We start from the raw sequence: 24,458 nt of genomic DNA on the forward strand, positions 1-24,458 counted from the left end.
GTGCAGAAAAACATGAATGACATATACTTCTCACCCAGTAGACACCCTATGTCCAGCAAGGAGCTGTCAGTCCTCAGCTGGGCTCATGAGAGGGACTAGAGCACTCCCCTCGCCTACCCATTTGAAAGCTGCTGTGGGACCCAGGGCAGCCCAAGCAGAGGGGGTCTTGGAATGAATGTATCACTGTGTGCACACATACAGACAGGATGGTCATGACTATTACTGGGGTCACTTCTGAGATCACTGTGGTAGAATCACTTAATAAGAAATAAACCCCTCATTTCATTGAAAAAATAATAATATTTTTACTTTGTCTTTCTGACTATGGATGCAATACAATCTTAGAAGATCCAGGGTGGCGGGAGCAGGGGGGAATGAGATATTTAGGTGGTTACTGTTAACATGTTAGTGTATTTCTGCCTAGTGTTTCCCTCTCTACAGGTAGGTGTCTATATCCACAGTGGGATTCTCATGCAAAAGGAATCATTTTATCTGCATTTTTTCATGTATTATTATATTGTGAGCATTTTCTCACATGAATAAAAATTATTTGAAAACAAGTGTTAACAATCTATATATTTCATTGTCTGCTGCAGCAAGACACTCCATGGTATATGAAACCAGCCCTAAATTGTGGGAAGTATACAGTTACTTCTGATTCTTTTTTGCAATTGTACATAACACTTTGATGAAGATCGTTATACATAAATCTTTTATCACATCTCTGATTATTTCCTTAGGATAAGGAATAAGATAATTGCATAAAAGGAAATGAACTGGACCTATTTCAAGGTCTTGAAACATATTACCAAGAGGCTTCCTGGAAATTGGTGCCAATTTTTATTTTCAAAGAGCCTGGACATGATGGCATTTGACAGACTTGGATCAGCGTATTACTGTTTAGATCTTGCCAATTATGGATCCCAGATGGTGGAGGGGATGAGGACACGAGTTGCTTCTAGGCAGTGTAGCTTATTGAGCAAGATCTGCTCTGACGGGAAGAGACCCAGATTTCCCCCCCATAATTCTTCAAACCACAAAACCAGACATTCTGGAACATCATAACCCATTCTCCTCTACTAGAAGATCTTCCTACCCACTGATTTCCATTTGTAGGACTGATTTATGGGATGGTGTGTGCGTGCCCATATCCTTGGGTTTTTTCCATCCACTTTTGGTGGCTTTCCCCATTGCTCACAACTGGACCTAGAATTGCAACTGGAACTTTGATGTTGCTGAAATAAGGCTTTGAGTACCCGAGGAGGGAAGCTGTGGAGAGAAGTTACAAGTGAGGTGTGGAATATCAGAGCCCTGCCACCTCTGCCAGTTGGAAGATACAGAGCATCCTACCACACACTGCATCTGTTGGAGGTATTCAGATCGGGCAAATTGGCATCAGATCTTTTGTCCTATAGGCCAGGAATGTTAGGGAGAGCCAGGGCAGGGAGTTGGAGGAGGCTTCAGCTTCTCTTGCCATTGCTTTTAGAATACTGCACTGGGATTCACTATGCAGTAACTGATTCTCAAACTTGACTGCACATTAGAGACATCTGAGGAACTTAAAAAAATCCCCATGCACACCTCACACCCAAGAGAATAAACTAGAATCTCTCAAAATTGGACCCAGGGTCAGTATTTTTTAGAAATCTCCAGGTGATTGCAGTGTGCAACCAGATTTGAGAGTCCGTGGTTTACTTACTAAATTAAAACTCTGGAAAAACTGGCATGACAAAGAGACAGAAAAGAGAGAAGAGGGAGGGGAGAGAGGGGAGGAGAGAAGAGAGGGCATCCATCCAAAGGACATACCTGGAGGTTCCTAAACTGCCCGCTTAGGTAGATGATGGGGTGTAGGTTGCATGATGTAGGATCTGCCTTCCTGCTGATTCTGAGATGTTTGATAAACGGTACATGTGATAACAGGGCTATTTAAAGTGAGCATTTCAGTTTAAAGCTCAAAGATAACAGCTCAGGATGGCATTGAGTCCTCATGGGGGAACTTGCCCTGTATGTGACATCCACCCAGCTACTTCTCTCCACTCAGGACCTAATGACCTGACACTCAATGAATAATTGTGCCAGGATGCTCTGTGGGTGGCAAGCAGATGGAGACCTAGCTGCCTGAGATGTTTCTCGTTTCTAGAAACAGGTGGCAGACTTGCCCCTAGGAGTCACAGATGGGTGAGGGAGACAGGGTTCATGAAAAAAGACCCCTAGGTTTTAGCAGCTTCTCTGCAGAGCTGCAAGCCTGCTCCTTTGGCCAGACAGTGAGGCATGGGCTTCATTTTCATGCTGGAGGAACAGGGGCGCTAGGTGCTGGGGTGGGTGAAAGGTGCCCTCATTGACGCCCACCTCTCTCGGGGGCTCAGAGATCTGTTCCACCCCCACCTCTGTCTTCACCAGGCCTCCAGACACCACTGCCCTCTCCTGAGCATCCTCCTCCCCTTCCTGGCAGCTCCTTTTTGGCCTCCCTGTGTTGATTCCTCCTCCTCCCTCTGACCTTGAATCACTGGACTCCACCAGACCTCAGTCCTTGGCCCTCTTTCTTTTTCTGTCAACACTCACACCCTTAATGATTTCATTCCATTTCAAAGCTTTAGAGACACACTAAAGGCTCTCAAATTAATATTTCCAGCGTAGACTTCTTTCCTGAACTTTAGACTCATGTGACAGCTGCTGTCTTCGCAACATGCCACTTGGCTGGGGTATCTCAAACTTCATAGGCCCATGAGCTTGTGGACCTGCTAACACAAGTAAATAGACAGCTCTCCCCAAGGAAATGCTTTTCCTAGAGCCCTTTTTCATTTCTTATAACCGCTCAGAGCAAAGACCTTGGCATTTTCCTTATTTCCTCTCTTTCTCCCACATCCTACATTCAGTCCCTAATATAATCCAATTAACTCTATCTTAAAACAAAATATAAGACTGCTCATTCCTCCTCTGGTAGCTGGATAATGACCCCCAAAGAGACCCAGGTCCTAATCTCTGGAACCTATGACCTTATATAGCAAAAGAGACTTTGCAGATGTGATTTAACCAAGAATCTTGAGATTATCCTGGGTCATATGGGCAGTCCCTAAGGGCAATAAATAATAAGTATCCTTGTAAGAGGGAGGGAGAGAGAAATGTGACACAGGAGAAGATAATGTGAACATGGGGCAGAGAGAGTTTTGAAGATGCTACACCATTGAAGATGGAGGAAGGGGCCGAGTTAAGGAATGCAACAAATAAAGCTCTGGGAAAGTCAAACGGATTGTCCTTAGAGCCTCTGGAGGGAGCGCAGTCCCACCAATACTTAAGTTTTGGCTCTTTGAAACCTATTTCACACTTCCTGCTTCTGAACTAGAAGATGATAACTAGGCATTGCTTTAAACTATCAAGTTTTCAGTAACAGCACCTTAATGCATCTCTACTGCCTCTCACTTGAATTGTTCTGGTCTTCCCATTATTCTCTTGCCTTTTACAGTCTATTTCCAACATCCAGACTGATAACATTAAAATATAAGTCAAATTCTACTCCTTCTTGGCTCAAAGCCCTTCACTTAAATACCACCTTTTGGGCAAATGGCCACACTATTTAGACTTGCACCCCTTGTGCACCCATCCCATAGGTCTAAATTCTCATGAGAGTTTCATTTTCACATTTTTGGGTCTCTGAGCAGCACCACAGTGGTTGGCCAGAACAAACGCCTTAGAGGAGGCAGCAAAAGTGAAGCCAAGAAGAAAGTGCTGGATCCATTTTCTAAGAAAGATTGGTATGATGGCACCTGCTATGTCCGATCTAAGAAACATTGGAAAAACACTAGTCATAAGGATTCAAGGAACCAAAACAGCATCTGATGGCCTCAGGGGTTCTGTGTTTGAGGTGAGCCTTATTGATCTGCAGAATGATGATGATGCATGTAGAAAATTCAAGCTAATTATTGAGAGTGTTTATAGCAAAAGCTGCCTAACTCATTTTCATTAGCATGAATCTTACTGAGGACAAAATGTGCCCCATGGTCAAAAAGTGGCAGACTATAATTGAAGCTAACATTGATGTCAAAACTATGAAGGTTATTTGCTTCATCAGCTCTGTGTTGTTATATTACTTAAAAATATAGCCTGGGCTAAGGATGTAGCTCAGTGGTAGAGCATTTATTTAGCATGCATGAGGCCCTGGGTTCTGTCCCCAGGACTGACAAAAGAAAAATAAAAGAAAAATCAGCCAACAATCATGTGCAGAAAACCTCTTATGCTTTGGCCTGGGCTACATGTTCAGAAGATCCTGGAGATGATGGGATTCATGACCAGAGGAGTACAGACAAATGCCTAAGAAGGGATCAATAAAAAGAATCCAGAAAACATTGGAAAGAGTAAGAAAAGGCTTGCCCATCTCTTATCGTCCTCAACATCTTCTTCATGATGTCTTTGTTAGAAAAGTACAAATGCTAATGAAGCCCCGTTTGAAGTAGAAAACTCACGGAGCTTCATGGTGAAGGTAGTAGTTCTGGAAAAATTCCTGGAGATGAGACAGCAGCTGAGGTTGAACAAGCCAATGGACATGAGCCAGCAGCCCAAGCATCTGTTTGAAATTCAGAATTTTGATACCGACAAAAAGTCTTATTTGTGTGTAGGTCCCTGGAACTGAGCTCTTGCCCCAGCACCTCCTGCAGACCTGGGGAGTTCTCTGTGGGTCTTGCCCTTGGGGTTGGGGAGGTGAAGGGAGTAGTCAGTACAGCAAAGCCCTCCAGGCTGGCAAACCCCATTCCTGGCCCATGTGCCCTCGAACTGCCTGACCTGGGTGGGCAGGCTCAGGGCATGGTCTTCTCTCTGTGCTGCACACAATGGCCCTCTCAGTTTAGCCCTGGCCTGCGTCAGCCTCAGAGGTGGGGGGCTGTGCCATTCATCCTGCTTGGACTTCCTGCTCAGGCACAGCTTTGATCATATCTTTTCATTTTCTGGTCAAAGGCTTCCCAGGGGAGATAGGGATGGCAGGGAGGAGAGGAAGTGGGAGGGGCAGACCCTGCTTCTCCAAACGTGGGGAATCTGAAGGAAGGATATGAGACATGTTGAGGCAGGAAGCAACTTGGCCTTGGGAGAGAGGACACTGGGCCCAGGCAGCAAATCTTTAGGAGGAATGTGGGGTTCCCATTGTGTCTCCAAGAGGCGGGATTCCAAGGCCTGCCCTGCTGAGCTTCAGGGATGCTTTGGGTGGGTAGATTCCCTGTAGTCTTAGCCAGGCACCTTCCTGGACACTAGGGGTGCAAGGATGGGCAAGGTAGAAACGACTTCCTCTCTAGGCTAGATCACTATCTAGTGGGTGACATTAAATAAAAGGTCATTTTCAGTTGTATCCACTGTGATGAAGGATGGGGCAAGTTACCTACCATTGGGTGACTAATATCTTGTAGTGGCTAATGGATTATAGGTAACTGGCAAAAGTCTGGGCCACAGGCGGCACAGGTGACAAATTATCCTGTGGGCTGAGCTCCTCCAATGGAGTCGTCTCCGGTTCCCCGTCATTTTTTTTCATTCAGCAAATCTATACTGAGTATGTGGTAAATTTGTATTGGTGAACTGGGCACTGTTCTGGTGTTGGTGAACAACACAGGCATTCACTCGTGGACCTTACCTTTGAGGGGGAAGCAATAATAAACAGATATACTAAAAAAGGAAAACATCTGGTAGATATTAGTACAATATGATATAGAATAAAATGGCCTTTTTTTTTTTTTTTGGTAAGGGGGGATTGAACTATGGGGCACTTGACCACTGAGCCCCATCCCCAGCCCTATTTTGTATTTTATTTCTAGAGACAAGGTCTCACGGAGTTGCTTAGCGCCTCGTTTTTGCTGAGGCTGGCTTTGATCCTCCTGCCTCAGCTTCCTGAGCCACTGGGATTACAGGCGTGGGCCTTTAAATTGCAACCTAAATGAGAAAGGACTGGGCCCCGGGGCTATCTGGGGAAGAGTATTCCCAGTGAGGCCACCATTCTGTAAAAGCCCTGGGATGAGAAAACTGGAGCACAGAGAGTCAGAATAAATAAACAAGGACCAGATCACAGTGAAGATGGGATTTTGTTCCTATTGCAGAGAGAAACCATTTGAGTGTTTTAAACAGGGTTCAAGAGAACCTTAAGATACATTGACTTGCCCTGGCAAGTCTAACTGGTAAGATCATCATTCTTAGATCAGGGTTCAGAATCCTGGCCTTCTCTCCCAAACACTTCTCTCTTTTCAAGATACAGAGCCTTGGGCCCACTTGTGTGTCTCCAGAGAAGGGATGGTCAGGGATGAACATTGGTCCATCAGTGAGAGGAGGAAACATTTATTAAAATATCAACCATGAGCCAGACACAATACTAGGAGCTTCATTTATTGTCCCTTAGTCCTTATAACATAACCTCTGTCTTCTGAGACGTGTGTCTCCTTTCTCATTTCATGATGAAAAAAAAACAAGAATCAGTGAGTTGCGGTGATGTGTCTAAGCTGCAGCTACTAAGTGAATGTGAACTCACTCTGGTCTCCCTTAAGGATACTTTCCATTGCTTCATGCCTCTTCTAGATCCATTGATAAGATACATATTTTAAACCAGGGGCTGTGGCCCTCACCTATAATCCCAGGAGGATTGGGAGGCTGAGGCAGAAGGATTGCAAGTTCAAAGCCAGCCTCAGCCACTTAGCAAGGCCCTAAGCAACTTAGTGAGACCCTGTCTCTACATAAAATATAAAATGGGCTGGGGGGATGTGGCTTAGTGGTTAAGTGCCCCTGAGTTCAATCCAAAATACCAAAAAAAAAAAAAAATCATATTTTAGTGTGTTGAAAAACTTGTTTGGTTTAAAAATATTACAATTTGACAATAGGTACTCGATCTTATTTGATCTTACTTTTTTCTACTAGCTTACCCTACAATAAGTTCTCAGTTCATTGCTCCACATCACCCCCTAGAGTATACAATGGTGCATTCTTCTGAGTGGATTAAGAAAGGAGGCACAGAAAGAGCTTCCAGAAGCCTCGGGCATGTGGGGAGCTTGGAAGCAGCTCCTCCATCCACCTCCATCCACTGCCGTGGGGAAGCCCGGAGCTGTTCTGGCCCTCGCACTTCTCTGGCTGGAAGGTTGGGTGGGGGGCTACTTTGCTCAAGGATGCTCTCAATGCAAATGCAAGGAGGAGCCTTCCGAGGGGCTTCCCACAGGAAATCACCCGCACTCCCACTGCCAGCTTGGGAGTGTGGGGAAGGCAGGGGTTTCCAGACTCAAAGGCCTGAAAACTAACTGCATCTTTCACATGAGAACAGCCAGAATCCCCCAGGCAGGAGCTGAGGCTCCTGTGAATTCAGCAGTGGGCTTATCAGTGGGAGGGGAGCCTAATCCCTGGGGTGGAAGAGTCCATCAGGCCTCCCCACCGGGGGCTGGGCTGTCTGATCAAAACCATCTGAGCCTGAATCACTGAATGTTTGTCTTTGCTCCATTTATCTAGGGGCCCTGGGATTTCTTGTGGAGTGGCTAATGCCTGAGGCTCTTCCTCTGTTTATTTTCTTTGGTTGTTCTCCCATAGCTGATGGATGTAGGAAGCAGTTAGTCCCTGATGGGTTGGCTGGAAAAATGTAAGGTGCAGCCAATTAGAACCAACCTGTGGAATGTCTTTAAGGAGTGCAAAAAGAGAAAGGGGAAAAAATCAATTGCCTCACTAGCTGATTTCTGGTGCCTGATGTTCCACCTTGAGAATTTCACTCCTTTGGGATAAATATTGAGGCTTGCTTATTTAAAATGCAAATATCCTTGGGACCAGCTAATACAGGTGATCGGTACACTTAATGGTTTTCGCCTGCTTCCTCAAAAGTCCATACCTTTCCAAGTAAGGCCAATAAAGACAACCCTATTTCAACCAGCCAGAACTTTATAGCTGTATGCTCTTGGACAAGTCATGATCCATTTAAACCTCAGTTTCCATATCTCTAAAACAGGAACAGAGACTCCATTTCACCGAAGTGCTCCTAAATGAGTTAACCCATGAGATACAAACTGTTTATTGTCTCTGTCTCCCATTAGGAAGTAAAGTCCATGGTCAAAAACTTTCTTTTCTCTGTTACTCCATTTCTAAAACAGTGCCTGACACATAGTAGGTGTTCAGAAAATATTTTAAAATGAATGAATGAATGAAAGACAGCCAACAGTTATTAAGTGCTGACAGGATTTGGGAACTCTTATAAATTTTTCATGTTTTATTTCATGCTCTATAAAGGAAAGATATAATAAAAAGGTAGTTTTAGACAGCATGGGCCTCCAGGGCAAATATATATTTGTATGTTGGAGGATTGATTGAAAGAAGAAATATTAAAATTAGAATTAATTTTCCTGCCTTCCATTATAATATGGTGGACAAAGCAGCTGGTGGCATCAGGTCCCCACCCTGCAGGTTTTATGTCGGGAGAGAGTGAGTATAAACGTTTTCTGCTTCACGAATCAGTCCTGGCTGACCCCACGGCTCTGGGTCTTGATTCCCCACAGTTCCTGACCATGCCTGGAGACCTGCTTGGGTGCTTGTGAGGATGCAGGAAGCCAGGATCAGGGCTCTTGTGGGAGACTAGTTCTCTAATAAAGAACCCAGAGGGGATGGCATATCGGACTGGGTCCTGATCTGAGCCTGATCCTGGGTCTTGATTTCCATCAGAAATCGAGAATAAAAATGTCCATTACAGGGCCACACAGGAGCTTCTTTGTATTCCCCTTGAAAGAAACTCGATGAATATGTATGGAATTGTCTCCCCGTGGAATGTAAGGGGAAGGGTGTGTCGCTGGTCAGCGAAGGTCAGAATTCACTGTGGGCTCATGGATCCTTGTGACTAATGGGACATGCCATAAGGAATGTGCCTGGAGGGGGTGGAGTGTCCCTTTCCTTGTGAAATTAGATTTCTGGATGGAGAGCTTTGGTTCAAGAGGCCAAGGCAACAGAGAGGGCAAACCTGACTCGGGGAGAGGTCGGGAGAGGCCCTGGCAATGCTGCCATCCAAGAGGCCATTGCAGCTGGTCCTCAGCCTGGGTGAAAAGAAGGCCCTCTGTCTTTCAGCCTTCTTTACCGAGGATGCAGGGCTCCCGTTTCCCATTTTGAGCCAGGGACTCCTCCTCTGCCTTGTTTCTGAGAATCCGGCAGAAGACACAAGATGCTGGAAAGTGCTCCGGGGCCTTGTGCTCTTCTCCCTGCTGTCCTGTTCCCAGCCATGGCAGATGAAGGGCCTTTGGGCTCCTGGTCTCTGAGCAGAGGTCTGTGGTCAACAGGTATCATGTGGGCCCCAGGCAATTAGAGCATGTGTTCTGATAAAAGGGTGAAGGAGGGAATGAATGAAACCCCAGCAGCTCTCACCTATCTCATTCCTGAGAATCTCAGGGTGAGAAATCGAGATCCTTTAAAATGGGCCACTTCCAGGGGAGCCCCAGATGGTGGAACTCGCTCATAGTGTAAGCAGGGCTCACCCTGGAGCATCTAGAAAGAGGTTCCTTGAAAGGAAGAGGGTTGAGCTCCAACTTTCCCAAATAAGGACAGGGTTGCCTAGCCCTACCCCTATTTCTAGCACAGAGCCAGGCTCTGAAAGAGAAATTGTAGGATAAAAATATTTTGAAGTCAATGGCTTTAAATTCACTGGAGAAATTTCATTAGGTGTCCTGAGGTGGGGAGAGAAACAAGGAAGATTCTTTCAGGATAGAAAGAAGGAAGAAGAGGTTCTGCTGCCCACCCCGCAACTTTGTCACAACAGGAAGAGGCTGGAGTTGGAAGAAGTCTCCCACCCAACAGCACCCAGAGGGCCTGGTGATCAGTGGGATCAGGGGACTCATCAAGGAGTCCCCTGCCCCAGGTGGGCACGGGAGGAGCACCATCACCCTCAAGTAGCCACGAAGGCTACAACAGGGGAGAGGTGGTGCCCTTGGTGAACTGAGTCTGAAGGACTGTCCTCACGTTCAGGTCCCACAAGAGCCTCTCCGGTCTGCTAATCAGTCATGAATGAGACAAAACCTCTACCATCCTTGAGCGTAGGGACTTGGAATGGAATTTTAACTTGACTTAAATGAATTGAATGTGATATTTTTGGCATACCTCAATTGCAGGCTGAGAGTCACTCACACACATTATGTAAGGAAACGGCTCCTTGGATATTTTTTCCCTCTATCTCAAATGCAATGAGATTCTAAGGACCTCACGGATTGGCTGTGGGTGAGTCAGGGGGATGAGCGATTGGCTGGCAGGTGGGGAGTGAATGCAGGTCTGCTAGAGGCTGAAAGTCCTCCCTGGCCCGCTGTGAGGGGCTGCTTGATCCTGATCCTTCTGCTGCTGCTGTAGAACACCAAATTCTCACCACCCTGGACAGGACAGATAGAGGGGCACTTGTGTCCTCTGAGTAGCCAAGCTGGATGTCTTAGGTCTCCAGGGTGACCAACCATCCAAGTTGGCCCAACATTGAGGGAGTTTTAAGAATGTAAGACTTTCAGTTTTGCTTTGTTTTATTTTTGCAGTGCTGGGGATCAATCCATGAGAGGCTAGTGCTCTACACTGACCTGCACCCCACCTCCAGGACTTCCAGTTTTAAAACTGGGACGAGCTGATCACCTACCTTGTTGTTGGTTCATTATCTTATCCATTCCTGGCTTTCACAGGGTGCTCCAAAATCACCCAACTCAGACTGGGGATTGGGAATGAGATAGAAGGACCCCTTCCCTTTTTATACAAGCAAGCACGAGGGGCTGAAATTCTAGGATTTTCCTTAGGAATCCAGAAAGGCAAGAAAGTTGGGATTGGGACCTGGCCAAGTGACAGAGTGGGGACACACTGGGATAGGTGAGGACTCTCCACCTTCACTGTCACATTCCTAGAAAATCAAGAGCTATTGGCTTCTCTGATTTTCCATATTAACCACTCAACCCTGATATCTCAGCACCCGGGACCGACCAGAAGAGGAGAGACCCGGGCTCTTACTCCTGGTCCTCGAATCTGGGCTCCATCAACACCAAGAGCACCCACCGCCACAGAGGCAAGTAAGAGAACCGCATCAGCAGCAATCTAACTGGAGGGCAGGCAGAGACGGGCCACTCTGCAAGGGCCCAGTTTATTGTTGGTATCCAGGAAGCCTGCCTGCGCCTGCCATGGAGGCTCCCACAGGTCACTCTTAGCAAATAGCTCCAGGCTTCCTTCGGGATTCAGTCCAGGCTGCCCATTGCCTCCTTCTAGATTCCTCCATGAGAGCCAGCCTCCCCATGGCTCGGGGCCCCATGGGCATTGCCCAGCTCTGCCTTGATGCATGGAAGGACCTTGCTGAGACCTTGCACAGAACTTGGTCTGCTGATTGCTTTCACAGTACCTTGTGAAGTAGGGAGAAAGTGAAACTAATTAAGCCACTTAATCCAAAACTGAAAGGAGGTTTAAAATTTCACCTGCAGGAAATTGTTCCATGGTGGAGGTGAAAGGACTATCATCGGCTTCTCTAGAACCCTCCCATCTCTCTCGGCTATCCCACGGCTGTGTAGATTAGCATCAGTGCCCTTCAACTTGAACAGCTAGGTGACATGTGCTGGGCTGGGCACTTTAAATAGACCCTGTCATTTAAGACTTCCAAAACTATACAAGGCAGGTACTATTATTATGCCTATTATTATTAGAGATGGGAAAAACTGAAGCTCAGAATATATTTTGTCATGAGCTGTGGTGGAGTAGACTGATATCTGAGTCTGATCCTGAAGGTTGCCTCTATGTCTCTTTCTCCAGAGATACATGAATGTACAGGAAAAGATTTCATATGTATATGTCATGCCTCCTAAGACTTGCGGGCAGGGATTGTATTGTCTATTTTTTTAATATTTTATTTTTTAGTTGTAGTTGGACACAATACATTTATTTATTTTTATGTGGTGCTGAGGATGGAACCCAGGGCCTCACACGTGCTAGGCGAGCGCTCTAGTGCTGAGCCCCAGCCCCAGCCCATATTTCTTTAAAATTTCAAAATGCTGTCAATAACATTCCATAGATTTAACAGATATAAAAAATAACTGAGGTTCCTAGGGAACCCCCGAATGAGCCCCCCAGCTCCACTTGTTTCAGTTACTGACATCTATCACCAGTTTCAGAGATCCTAGGCTAAACAGTTCACTCCTAATAGCTTTGCTATGAATGACACCTCTGATGTAGAAATGGTTGTCTACATGGTTTTCGTAGGTAGCACAAGCCATTTGAACCCACCGACCCTCCACTTGGGCTTGCATGGATGTCCAATGGGTGACCTTTTGACACCACAGGGCCAAGATGTCACCATGCCTCACACCACCCTGCTTCTTTATCCTGTAAATACCCTACACTCTTTCAGACTTGGGGCTCCTGCTCCTCAGATTTGGCTATCTCGTTAATTAACCATTCCTGCAAAACTCATCATTTCTGTGATTGGCATATGAGCTGTGGGCAACGGGGGCCTCATGGGTTCCCTCACCAGAGGAGCTGGAGGATTTACACAGCACAGCGAGTTCATTTAAAAAAACACTAAGTCTGGAATTGCCGCCCTGGTAATTCCATTTGCTTGGGGCTGGAGGTTGGAGCTAGCATGGGCTCAGGCTACCAGACAAATTAAAAAGAAAGAGAAAAAAGGAGTTCATGTGAGAAGGGAGGAATTTATGAATCAGGCTGGTGTTAGATTATCTCAACCAGAGCTTCTAAGTGGGGTAAGTTTAACTGCTTCTTTCCAAGTCAATAGCCAGAGGATCCTCCTGACCTTTTACCATTATCATCTCCCCTCTTGACCCCTTTTCTCTCATCAGTGGTATTCTAGGGGGTGCATTTTACGACCTCTTCAGAAGGAATCAAAGGAAAATAAAACACACACTACAATCTCCAAAGGGCAAAGGGTTTTTTTGATCCTTCCCTTTCCCACCCCCTTACACACACCCTAAGCACCACTTGGAGCATGGTGTTCTGAACACCATGCTTTTCCCCAGGCACTTCATGGGAACAACCCCGAGGAGCAGCTTAGCATGGGGTGGGTGAGAATTTTCTTCCATAGGGATGTGCCCGGATCGCCCTCTTGGGAGCTCAGGGGAGGCAAGCGTTTCCAGTTGGAGGAGGGAAGACGGAAGTCAAGTGTCTCCTCCCCATCCCAGGTATGTGGGGCCCCAGAACCTGCTACTCACATCTGCCTCGTTCCAGAGCCCTGGGATGCAGAAGGACTCCAGCAGGTCACTGCCACACAGCAGCAAGATCCGCAGCTCTGAGGAGGGAGCAAAGTTGGCAGAGGGAGTAAGAGAAGGCCTGGGAGTACTCCGCTGCGCCTTCCTCCTTCATGAACCCAGACGTCCCGCACTCTGGCCCTGGGGGCTGCACAGCCCAGGGCTCCCAGCAGCCCGGCGCCAAGGTATAGCAGTGCAGGAACCTCCCTCCTGCTGGGGCTCATTTACAGACCATCCTTGTCTCCCAAGGAGATTACTCACATGGGGAGAGTGGAGCACAAGGGTGGCCCACTCTCCCTACCTGCCCAGAACACAGGTCTTCCTGGGCTAAACCAGAATGACTGGTCACCCCAAGAGACCTAGCAGAGACTGGGCCAGCAATGGGCATCGCCACTGTCATCAGCAAAAGGCTGGGGACAGTGAGGCTGACGCCCCCCCCACTCCCCAGGCTCTTCCCAGCACCCTGACTTCCTGCTTCTCAGTCGTTTTCCTTCCCTCATTAAACCCACTCTGAATTCTCCCAGTGAGACCCACTGTCATTTTTAAACAGGCAGTAAACTGAGCCATGGGGAAAAAAGAATCCAGGGAATCTTGTAACACCATGGGGGAAAGCCCTCTGCCCAGGATGTGGTGCAGGGTGGTGTCTGCTTGTGGGTCCCGGGCAGCCCAGACCCTCCTGACAAGAGACCAAGCTTGCTGGGTGAGGTGGTGCACTCTTGGAATCCCAGTGACTCAGGAGGCTGAGACAGGAGGATCTCAAGTTCACAGCTAGCCTCAGCAACTTAGCAAGGCCCTAAGCAACTTGGCAAGACCCCATCTCAAAATAAAAAGGGCTGGGGATGTGGCTCAGTGGTTAAGTGCCCCTGGGTTCAATCCTGAAGTATTAAAAAAAAAAAAAAAAAAAAAAAAAAGCCAAGGCTGTAGGCCTCTTGTCTAATGAGCTCTCCACTCTGAGCTCACCACCAGCCTTCCAAAGACAGCTACTACCATGGACTTGAGGCTAGGAGACAGGAAAGAAGCCTGCTGAGGGCTCTGCCTTCCTTAGACCCCACAGCTAGCTAAGGACTTTCCATTGCTGCGGACAGGCATCCAGATGGTTCCGAGGCAGGTGGAAGGCTGCTTGGCTGACAACAGATGGTGCCAGCATCGCATCTCATTGTCCCAGGGTCTGCGCAGTCTGCAGACCTCACTGAGGGCTAGAATCTTAACTCCTCAGTATTCCTGCATTTTCCCTGTGTACTGCAATCTAATGAACAGTTTATGTGCAGGAATCTTAATTTATTTTTTATATTTCCTGATAGAGTGACTGGCATGCAGTAGGCGCTCAGACTTGGCGAGTGAATGAGCCAACAACGAGCTGACGCAGAGGCCATGCAGGCTGCCTGGAGCTTCCCCCACCTGCCTTGGTGCCTATCTATGGTACTTCCGCTCTTGCAGCATGGGCCCCTGGGGAAATGCTTGCCCAGTTGGTGGCATCTCCCTGTCCATGTCATCACATGGACTTGCTGGCCCATCTCCCCACACTGTGGAGGTGACCGGGCTTGGTATGGCGGAGAAGAGCCAGATGGGTGCATCCCTGGAATTCTGCTGTTCCCTGGAGCCATGCAGAGTTCCAGCTCAGTTCTCTGTTGAAAACCAGAGGCTCTGAAACTCTGGCTGCCTGATGGTTCAGTTCAGTGGCCACATCCAGAGGATGCACTGGGTCTTGGCTTTCCCTACACCAGTGCTTCTTAGCTGGGGGCAATTTTACAATTGCCAAGAGCAATTTGGCAGTGTCTGGAAACATCTTTGGTGGTCGAGACTTGGAAGGAGAGGAGTTTGCTCCTCTCATGTAGTGGATAGAGACCTGGGACGCTGCTGAATACCCTACAGTGCCCAGGACAGCTCCTGCAACACAGAATTGTTTTCCCAAACATCAGTAGTGCCAAGGTTGAAAACCCTGCTCACAGCCATGAAAATGAATCTTCCTATTCCCAAGACAGGGACTCACGTTCTCACCCAAGTATAATGTGTGATATTTTCATGAGTCAAAGCACCAAATAGTTAGAGTGAGGTCTTTGCCTTTTCTGGCAGGTCACCTACAGGCCTCCCTGGCAGGGTTGAAGTCCCATGTGCAACCACTGGAGGGCAGCAGTGATTTCTCCCGGTTTATTGGACGAGCCTCCAGTTTCCTGACCAGGAGCCCCTGGCCTGGGGCAGCCCTGGAGGAGCAGCCTGCTGTTAGGAATGTGGAAATGGGATCACAGGTGCTGAAGGAGCTGGAAGATGGCTTTTCCTTGTGAAGTGTGCAAGAGGATTTTAAAAAGCGGGCCTTGTGAGTCCCAGGGCCCGAGGCAGGGTGGCTCCCTTCTTCCTCTGCTGAACCCTGCCTCCTTCCCCAGTTCACTCTGATCCAGGACCAGGAGCCAGGATGAGACCTCTCCCTCCACACTCCCTGCCCAGGAATCCCAGCTATGTGCAGACCAGGCCCTGTGGGCCATCCCGGCTCTCAGGGCACCCCAAAGCAATGGCTACCTGGGCCACACCTTGAGTCCATCTGACAGTAGTGGACACAGCTCTCCTTTCTCAGAACCTAAGAGTTCTTCCTCCCCTACGGCCTTCCCGTCAGATACTGGCAGACCCCTTCTCTCTCAGGGAGCAGAGGGTATGCTAAGGTGGGTGGCCAGAGATTAAGGACCCATCTCCAGCTCCATCTACAGGCAGTGACTACAGGCTCACCATGCAGCTGGGGGTGAGAAGAGTCCGCACTTGGGCCTGGTGACCTCTGCCTTTCACAGGGCTACTGTGAGCTAATGAAAGTGAAGGCACAGGCAACGGCAGGGCACTGTGTACGCATGCACCCACAGCCATGGTGCCCTCTGCAGGGGAGGGGCATCTCCCTGAGCTGGGCAGGATGGCCCAATACAGAGCCCGGGTGCTGCAGGGAGGTAGAACATCTTCACTCCCATCTCTGCTTTGGGATGCTCTGGGGCTCTCAAACCTGGAGTCAAGCTCCCCTGCTTGCTTAGGGGAGCACCCAAGGAAGCCAGGTGCTCCTTCCTGCAGCCTGAGACTGCGATGTATTGATGAGTAAAAGATATTAAAGCATAGTAAAATAATTAGGAAGTGAGGAGTATTCATCATCTTTGTTTTTAATACAATTTATTTAACCGTAAGTTATTATAACTTACTTTTTTTAGTAACGATACCGTTTAATAATTGTTTTGCAAAATTCCTTAAAATTTTTCACATGGTTCAAGCAAACCAATGTGAGCCAACTCAGGCACACCAGTGTGTATCTGATCAGAGAGCAAGACCCAGAGAAGCACCTTGAAATGATGCCACAACTCCTGGCCCTCTTAGGAGATCCCGGAGGATCTCAGGTACATCCCCAGGCTTCAGGACCATAGTAGGAGCTGTCACTTAGGCCCTGAGAGAGCAGAGCAGCAGCAGAAGATGTCTAAAGAATCTTTTCAGCTGGAAGTTTAAGACTGAATGTGTTTGTTGGACATTCAGTGTCCTCTCATCCCAGAGATCCAGGCATTCCTGTTGTCACTGTCCCTCCCTGTCACCCGAGACCTCTACCAGCTCCAGCTCCACTGACTGCCCCCTTCCCCAGCTCAGGCACTTGGTCCCTCACTGTGTCTCCCACCGTGGAACCCTGGAGAGATTTTAGTTTGCTGAGTGACTTTACGACTTACAGGTTCCTTCTCATCCTGGCAGCTCTGTGCAACTGCCCTCTGCCTGCTCTGGCTTTGGGTTGGGCACAGGGCCTCACAGAGACAGGGGGATGCCTTCGCCCAGCCCAGGGCTGCAGGGAGGCTGCAGAGGTGATTGCCACCCCCCCCTTCTCTGCCTTCAAGCACTAAAAACCTCTGATATGGAAGGCAGTGACTCTTGGGCCCTGATTGTGTGCGGTGTCTGTGGGCAAGAGAAAGGTCCTTTCGGCTGGTACTGAAGCTCAACTCTCATTCTTTTAGATGAGGCTGGGGAGGCTCTGAAGGAAAACTGCCACTTGATCCAGTCCTACCTCCAGGGAACTGGCCTGCGTCTGGGCAGGAGATGTTGAAGAGAAGCTAAGTAAGAATGGGATCTCAGCCTGCGAAAGAGCACTCTTTTGAGAACAGATCCTCCTGCAAACCCTGCAAGTCTCTGTCCTCCCCACGGTGCCATTCGTGGATGCAGGTGGCCCCAGTGCCCCATTTTCGCACCCCCCACTCACCTATCTCCTCGTACCGCATCACGGTGCCCAGATTGGCGTTCTCATCTGAGGAGGAAAGAAAGAGGGGCACAGAGACATCAGGGAGGGAGACCCTCTTGGATAGGAGCATCTGGGATGGGATGGGGGGACCATGCCTCCTTACACAGGGGCATCTGAGGAGAGAGTGGAGCCCAGGCTGGTGCTGGCCCACAATGGACAGAGAGCGTGTCCTTCCCTTCCCCGAGCAGGACTTCATATTTCTGGGATTTTCAGAGTGAGACCACTTCCTGGGAACCATTGATGAGAAGGTGCCTGCGCACACGCAGTATCTTACGGAGGCTCCCCAAACCAGTAGCCTCAAAACTTAGGGGGACAGCTTTGGAGTCACAGGAGGCTGCCCTCCTCCTTGAGGGCTACCTGGTTTAAAGAGCCAGGAAACATGGGGACATTGACATTTTTGTGTGGCAGAGCTTAGTGACAGCACCCAGCAAGATGTGAAAGTAGAGCCTCTGGGGTGACGCTATCTCACCCATGCCTCCCCGCCTCCTCGATCATCCTTGAGTTCTTTTTCACCAAGCCTGAAACTAGAAACCTCAGAAATGGGGGAAGTCAGCTCCAAAGAAAAAAGGGAACAAAGTCCGGGGCTTAGGATCTGCAGTTAAATTGGGGGTTTTCAGAAGAAAGCCCCAGGGACTCTGATACTCTCCTCCATGAGGAGCTTTGGGGGAACAGGAAAAACAGGAAAAAGACAGAGCTGAAGGGAAAAGCTCATGCCTCTTGGTAGGACAGGCACTGCCAGCCAGGGGCAGATTCTGACCTGTGGACAGTTTCTTGATCAAAACCCTTCAGGTGTACAGACACATTCTGTGGGGTGTGGGATAAGGAATGAGCACAGCCTGGAGGAGGGCAAAGGCCATGAAATCTGCCCAGGCAGCAAGACCAGGGGGCCATGCCTTTTGGGATCCCATCACAGATTGGCACCGTGAGCCTGGAATAGTCCTGCTCACCTCTTCCAACCATTGCTCTATAAATGGTCACCCGACCATAAGTTGTCTTGGTTTCTATTCAGGCTGCTATGACAAAATGCCATAAACTGGGTGGCTTCAAACAACAGAAATGTATTTGTCACCGTTCTGGAGGCTGGGGAGTTCAAGATCAAGGTGCTGGCAGATGTGGTGACCAGTGAGGACGTGTTTCTTGGTTCATGAACAGCACCCCTCACCGTGTCCTCACGATGGAGCCTCTTTTGTAAGGGCAGAAATCTCACTCATGAGGGCTCCACTTGTGACCTAATCATCTTCCAAAGGCCCCTCTGCCTAAAACTGTCACCTTGGGGGTTAGAATTTCAATGTTATCTATTTTAGAGGGACACAGACATTCAGATCATAGCATAGGTGCTCCTGGGTATTTGCTGATGACCGAAGGGAGGAGAGAAAGGAAACAGGACGGGAAAGGAAGACCATGGCTTCCTTACCTACGAAGGTGAAGCGCTCCACGGGTGGGCGGACACAGCAGATCCGGCTGAGGCTTTCTCCCACCTTCCCCAAGATCTTGGCTATGGGAGAGAGCAAGACAGACAGGGACAGAGGGAGAGAACCACTCACAACTTACACTTGGGGCCCACTGTCAACAGGAGGGGTGCACTGGAGGGGGTGGGGCTGGGAGCGGAAGGCAGGAGGAGGGTGGAGAGAAAGAACAGAAAGATCACAACAAAAGTTCCATCTTCTTGTTCACAGTCCAAGGTGAACACAACGCCTAAGCATGGTGAGCCACAGACTGGAATCTATTTCCTAGTCATGGTCATTACAGTTTTGAAAACTTGGAAAACTTAGAAGAGGGAAATATATAAAGAGGGAAACAAAAAGCAGCCCTAATCCCACCTCAAGAGATAATCACCACTAACACATTGGTGTAGTGATGATTTTCCTCCATTTTTAAAATGTATGTTTGCAGGTGTGTCGACATAAGTGGACAGATGCTACATTTAAAGGGTATTTACGCTATTGGCTTTTCTCATTTTTATATCATGAGCATTTCCTCGCTGGGTTTGTCATGAGTCTATCCTTAGGACAGGCTCTGTCCACTGGACAGTAAGTAACACCCAAATCTCATCTGGCTGAGAGAGATCTGGTATTCAATTATCTCTCTGGGCTCCAGTCCAGAAATTTTTTCTGAGCCCCCACAAGTAGCTGTATGCAAACTGAGATTCTGACTCTTTGCAAATTACCCAGTTTATGATAGACCAAAATACGACAGCTTATGATCCCTAGGCTTGAAAAGCCGTAGCATCTGACTCTTGGAATTGCCTAGAAGAATAATTTGAGTGTGGACCTTGGAGCCTGACAGTACTTAGTATGAACTCTAGCCCTTCGACCTTAGGCAATCAGCAACCTGTACTGTGAATCTCTGTTTTGTATTAGTGAATGGGAATATAGCACCTGTGGGTAGAATCACTGCGGTAAATGAGAACATATAGAAAGCTCTGAGCACTATTCAGACACACAGTATTTGGTGGTGAGTAAGTGCTGGTGGCCTTTGTTCTCTGTCTAATGAAGTGACTAAAAGTGCCTGGGTATGGATCTTGTCCCTGCCACTTCCTCACCGTGTGACCTTGTGCAAGACCCTCGACCTCCCTGGCAGAGGCAGAGAAAAATGCTCCCTTTTGTATATTTAATTTCTAGTTAATGTAATTCTATTTAAATGCACAAGAAGAATGCACACCATCATTTCTCTTTCTCTCTCTCTCTCTCTAATGGTGATGCTCTCTATTAACAGTTCTGAAAGCACAGTTCATGGACCAGTAGCATCAGCATTATCTTATTAAAAATACAAATCCTCCTCCCTCTCCCAGGCCTACTGAATCAAATTCTGGGTCGGGCCCCGCTGTGAGTGCTTTAGCGCGCCCTCTAAGTGATTCTGAAGATTGAAACGAACTGTACCAACATTCTCCTACCTGCAGTGGGCTTGGCGGGCACGTTGTTGTTGTTCTGGTAAATGGGCTGGGGGGTCTCATGTTGGGGCTGTCCGATCACAGGTGTCATAGAAGGTGTGTTGACATTGGAGAGGATGCAACCGGTCACCCTCTAGGGAGAAGGAGAAGGACTGGGTCTGTGACATTAGCTAAGTGACTTTGAAAAGCGTTTCCCAGTTATCTCCAAATGGTCATCAGTTTGTCCATCACAGTACGCAGAGCTGAGGGAGAGCCCCGGGCATCGGTTCTAGATCCAACTGCACCATGTGGTCATTAGGCTGTCAGGTGACAGGGACGCTCAGAGGGAAAAGCATGGGATGTATCACTATACAAACATGGATTCAAATCTGAGCTCTGCCTCCCTTGAGCTACATGACGTTGGACAGTTACTTCATCTGTCCTGAGTCTCAACTCAAGTCTAACAATTTACCTGCCTTTTTGACTGTCGTAGGATTACTGAGCACATGCATTGTGCCTATGGAGTCCTTGACAGATGACAGAAACTTTGTGAGCGTCAGCCGAAAGGACAACCTTCTGTGTCTCACGAATATTGGCCCTCCTGCCTGCTTCATGGGGCTCAGATGAGATCATGTCTGCAAAAGGGCTCCGTGAGCTTGGGAAAGGTCATGCAAACACGAGGTACTATGGCCACCTGCAGCCTCTTCAGGCCAGAGATGTCAATAACACAGCCAAGCGAGAGAGCAGCGCCAGGCAGAATGGGCTGTGTTCGTGTTGCAGGAAGCGAGTGGGTGGGTTCTGAGCCCTCTCTGGCCTGTTCAGCGGTGTGAATACACATTCCAGAGCCAAGCGGAAATTCGATGTGTATTCTTCATTATCCTGTGCTATCAGGCCTGCTGCTTTCCCCAGGGCTGCAGAAAACGTAGAGCTGATCACACAGCATTCTTCACAGCTGACCCAGAAGCAACCCTCCCTCGCCCAGAGTGAGTGGGAGACCAGCTATGGTGCAGCAGAAACAAAGGACCAGTATTCAGTCCCTTAGCTTCACAAGGGCCACTGTTTACTCAGGGTCCCTCCCCTGAAGGCAGCATCTGGAGAGCGATGGTGCCTACCACCCACTCCCGCCCACCACCCTTTCTGGATCAGAGTCCTGCAGTGTTAAAGGATCCCCGAGTTCCAGGGCTGGGATGATAGTCTGAGCACCTCTTCTACAGCCACCCTGCAGGCAGAATGGCTCGCAAGTCCTTCTGGGCCCTGGAAAAGCAGCCTGTGTCTTGTGGGGGAACCTGTCACTTTTGTCATGCTCCTCATAGGCAAAGGTCACAGCAGCATGCAGCCACCATCTGGGAGCCAGCTGGGGCTGTGGACTCAGATCTTCTCAGTCTGCTTTGTGGGTTTCTCTGCCCAGCTGTGCTGATGGAGTAGGAGGCGTGGTCTGCCTCCTTTTGTTATTCTTTTACCACCAGAAAAGAAAGTGGCACATTTTCTCATTTAATAACTGGTCTGGTTATTAACTAGCTGAGGAATTTCTCCCTCTTGCTGGACAAACCCCACTGAATTGCTCTCTCCCAGAGAAGAAAATGGCTGACGGTATGTGCCGCCCCCGCCCTTCTCAACTCCCAGTGGCTCAGAGACCTCTCCAAACAGCCCTGAGCGCCTGTCTCTCTGGCACATCTCTTCTCCATGCCAGGAGCACTGGCCTCACACCACAACTGGGAAGGCTCAGGGGGATTGGGAAGCGGCTCCAAGCTTCTGCTCCAAAGCAGGGGACCATCTGTGACCTAAATGGTCAGCCAGCCTCTGCCCATCAGCCAGAAGCAGCTGGGGCTTCTGGCTGAGTTTCTCTGGTCCAGACTCATGCTTTGGGCAAGAGTAAAAGAGGGAGTGTCCAGGAAGCCGGGTCATTTGGACAACAAAACAGCAGCCAGGCTTAATGGCCACAACTATGACCAGCGCTCAGAAATGCCTGCAAGGAGGATGCTGCGGCTTAAACATGGACGCCTGAGGCACTTCCAGATCCGAGGGCCCAAAGATGGACGTGCACCTGAGGAATATCAGGGTCTGGGGGCCTAAAAATGGACATGCACCTGAGGAACTTCCGGATCCAGGGGCCTAAACATGGACGTGCACCTGAGGAACTTCCGGATGCCACAGCCTAAACATGGAGGACTGAGGAACTTCCGGATCCGAGGGCCCAAAGATGGATGTGCACCTGAGGAACTTCCGGATCTGGGGGCCTAAACATGGATGTGTACCTGAGGCACTTCTGGATGCTACGGCCTAAACATGGATGTGCGCCCAAGGAACTTCCGGATCCAGGTGCCTAAACATGGATGTGCACCTTTGAAACTTCTGGATCTGGATCCGAGGGCCTAAACATGGACGTGTCCCTGGAACTTCTGGGTCCTTGTGCCTATAAAGGGCATGGCTTGACTCTCAGAAGGGACGTGGCCCATGAAGGGGAGCTAAGTATGGGGCCTGTTGGGGGGTAGATTGAGCTTTAGCACCCTGAACTTGAATGTGACGATGGTGGCCTCACTTCCCAGCCTTCCCCTGGGTGTCACTTCCTCCCCTTCCAGGCGGTGCCAAGCACAGGGGCCAGGCCCTGAGGAGGAACACCAACTTTCTCCTCGCTTAGCCAGGCGCCCAACCTTGCTGGGGATGGGGACGTCTTATGACACTAGCTGTCTCCTGCATCCCTGCCCCAGGACCTCAGGGACCACAGGCGGGGAGACGTTGACATGATTCTCCCCTGGCCGCTGACCCTCAGCCCTGGGGTCTGCCCAGGGAGAGCTCTGTCTCCCAGAGGGTCAGGGGGCCCCTGTGACCTGCTGCTCCTTACCCACTGTCATCCTGGGCGAGCAAAGGTCAGGACACCAGACACTACTGAGAGTGACATCTCCTGGATGGGCGGCTGGGGACTTTGCCTCTGTCTCCAGGCCTCAGACACCGGATGATCCCTCCCAGAGACAGAAAATAACCCCACACTGCCCAAGACTTATTTTTAAGCTTTGGATTCTGAAATTTTCCTGCTGCCACCTTCTTTGTGAAGCCAGTTTTTCAACAGAGACAATATTCCAGGGGGGGGTGGGGGAACAACATGGAGTCAATCAAACCAAGCTGACACATCTGGTCCTCCAAGAGAAATCTGGATTGGAGGGAGAACAGCCATTCTCAACTGGCGAAATAGTGAAGTTCCCTTGTCCTTATTTTGAGTAAGCAAAATAAATAATCTGATGTTAACTCATCAAATTTTTTTTTTTTTTTTGATGAGTGCTTGGCTCATAGGAAAAAAAGAAAAGAAAAGAAAAGAAAAGAAAAGAAATGCCTGCAAGGTCCCCTGATTCCTCCCTCTTGTCATGGATCCTGAGGCATCTGTGACTAGAAGGAGAGCAGACCTCCAGGTGACCACCCCCCTAGGCTGGCATGGAGTGTGAGAAATAAGTTTGTCTGATGTCACTGAGAATGTAGGGATGCCTGTCACTTCAGCGTATCTTAGCCTATCCTGACTGACCTGTCCTTATGCAGTAAGATGGGGTGTCTTTTATTTCTATTGCTGAGGCCAGCACAGAGGAGCATGTCAGGGTGACTCTGTGTCAGAGACCTATCAAGGAAATCAGGAAAGAGTCAGGATGTGTGTGAAGAGTTCCAAAAGTGGATAGAAAGGATATCAGTTCTACTCACTTCCAAGGGGGGGTGGGCTTAATAGATGGAGCAACAGCCAGTTGGCTTCCCTACTTCTCTTGCTGTGCTCCCCAGGATGGTCTGGAGCCTTAAAGCTTCATGTCTAGTAAAAGGAAGCTCACTCTGGTGGAGTGAGGGGGTCAGGGGGTGCTCCCCAAGGAGAAGACAGTGAAAGGCCAAGATGGGATGGAATGTGATGGAGGCTCTTCCCAGATGGGAACCACAGCTTGCTGATGGTGGTGTGGGCCTAGGAGGGCTCTACATCAGAGTCAGGGGACAGAGCCCAATTTATGGTTTGTCATCTTGGTTCATCAGGTTCTTGCCACTGACGGTGCCATTTTCATCTTGTCACTGTGGGATCGATGGGTTGGTATTGATCTGGGACGGGTGCTTTCTGTGCACACTGTCGGTGCTGCTGGCTGTGGATGGCCCACTCTAACCTGGCAGCCAGTCCTTGAGTCTGCAGCCCAGATACACACAGGCCCCA

At 48.9% G+C, this 24,458-nt stretch overlaps 1 protein-coding gene and 1 long non-coding RNA gene across 3 annotated transcripts in view; one reads left to right on the plus strand and one right to left on the minus strand.

Annotated features, from left to right (window-relative positions):
- The window catches only part of Nmnat2 (nicotinamide nucleotide adenylyltransferase 2), a 141,387-nt gene that overhangs the window by 5,536 nt on the left and 111,393 nt on the right, over nt 1–24,458 (minus strand). The window contains exons 5-8 of the mRNA XM_046419558.2: nt 20,312–20,441; nt 18,833–18,913; nt 17,380–17,424; nt 13,143–13,219 (exon numbers count right to left, since the gene is read on the minus strand). Of these exons, the coding sequence (XP_046275514.1) occupies nt 13,143–13,219; nt 17,380–17,424; nt 18,833–18,913; nt 20,312–20,441 (333 nt within the window). The remainder of the gene's footprint in view (nt 1–13,142; nt 13,220–17,379; nt 17,425–18,832; nt 18,914–20,311; nt 20,442–24,458) is intronic.
- On the plus strand, nt 1,014–23,533 carry LOC124075902 (uncharacterized). 2 transcript variants are annotated; one of them, XR_009224525.1, is made up of 7 exons: nt 1,014–1,371; nt 3,660–11,006; nt 13,159–13,363; nt 14,480–14,597; nt 15,252–15,492; nt 17,138–17,237; nt 20,781–23,533. It is a non-coding gene; the product is annotated as an uncharacterized LOC124075902 (long non-coding RNA). The 2 variants fall into 2 exon arrangements; XR_009224526.1 differs by lacking the exon at nt 14,480–14,597.

This window comes from Marmota monax, unplaced genomic scaffold, assembly GCF_021218885.2.
Source record: "Marmota monax isolate L192 unplaced genomic scaffold, Marmota_monax_Labrador192_F-V1.1 WCK01_AAM20220418_F8-fsc00209, whole genome shotgun sequence".
In the NCBI taxonomy this organism is placed as follows: domain Eukaryota; kingdom Metazoa; phylum Chordata; class Mammalia; order Rodentia; family Sciuridae; genus Marmota; species Marmota monax.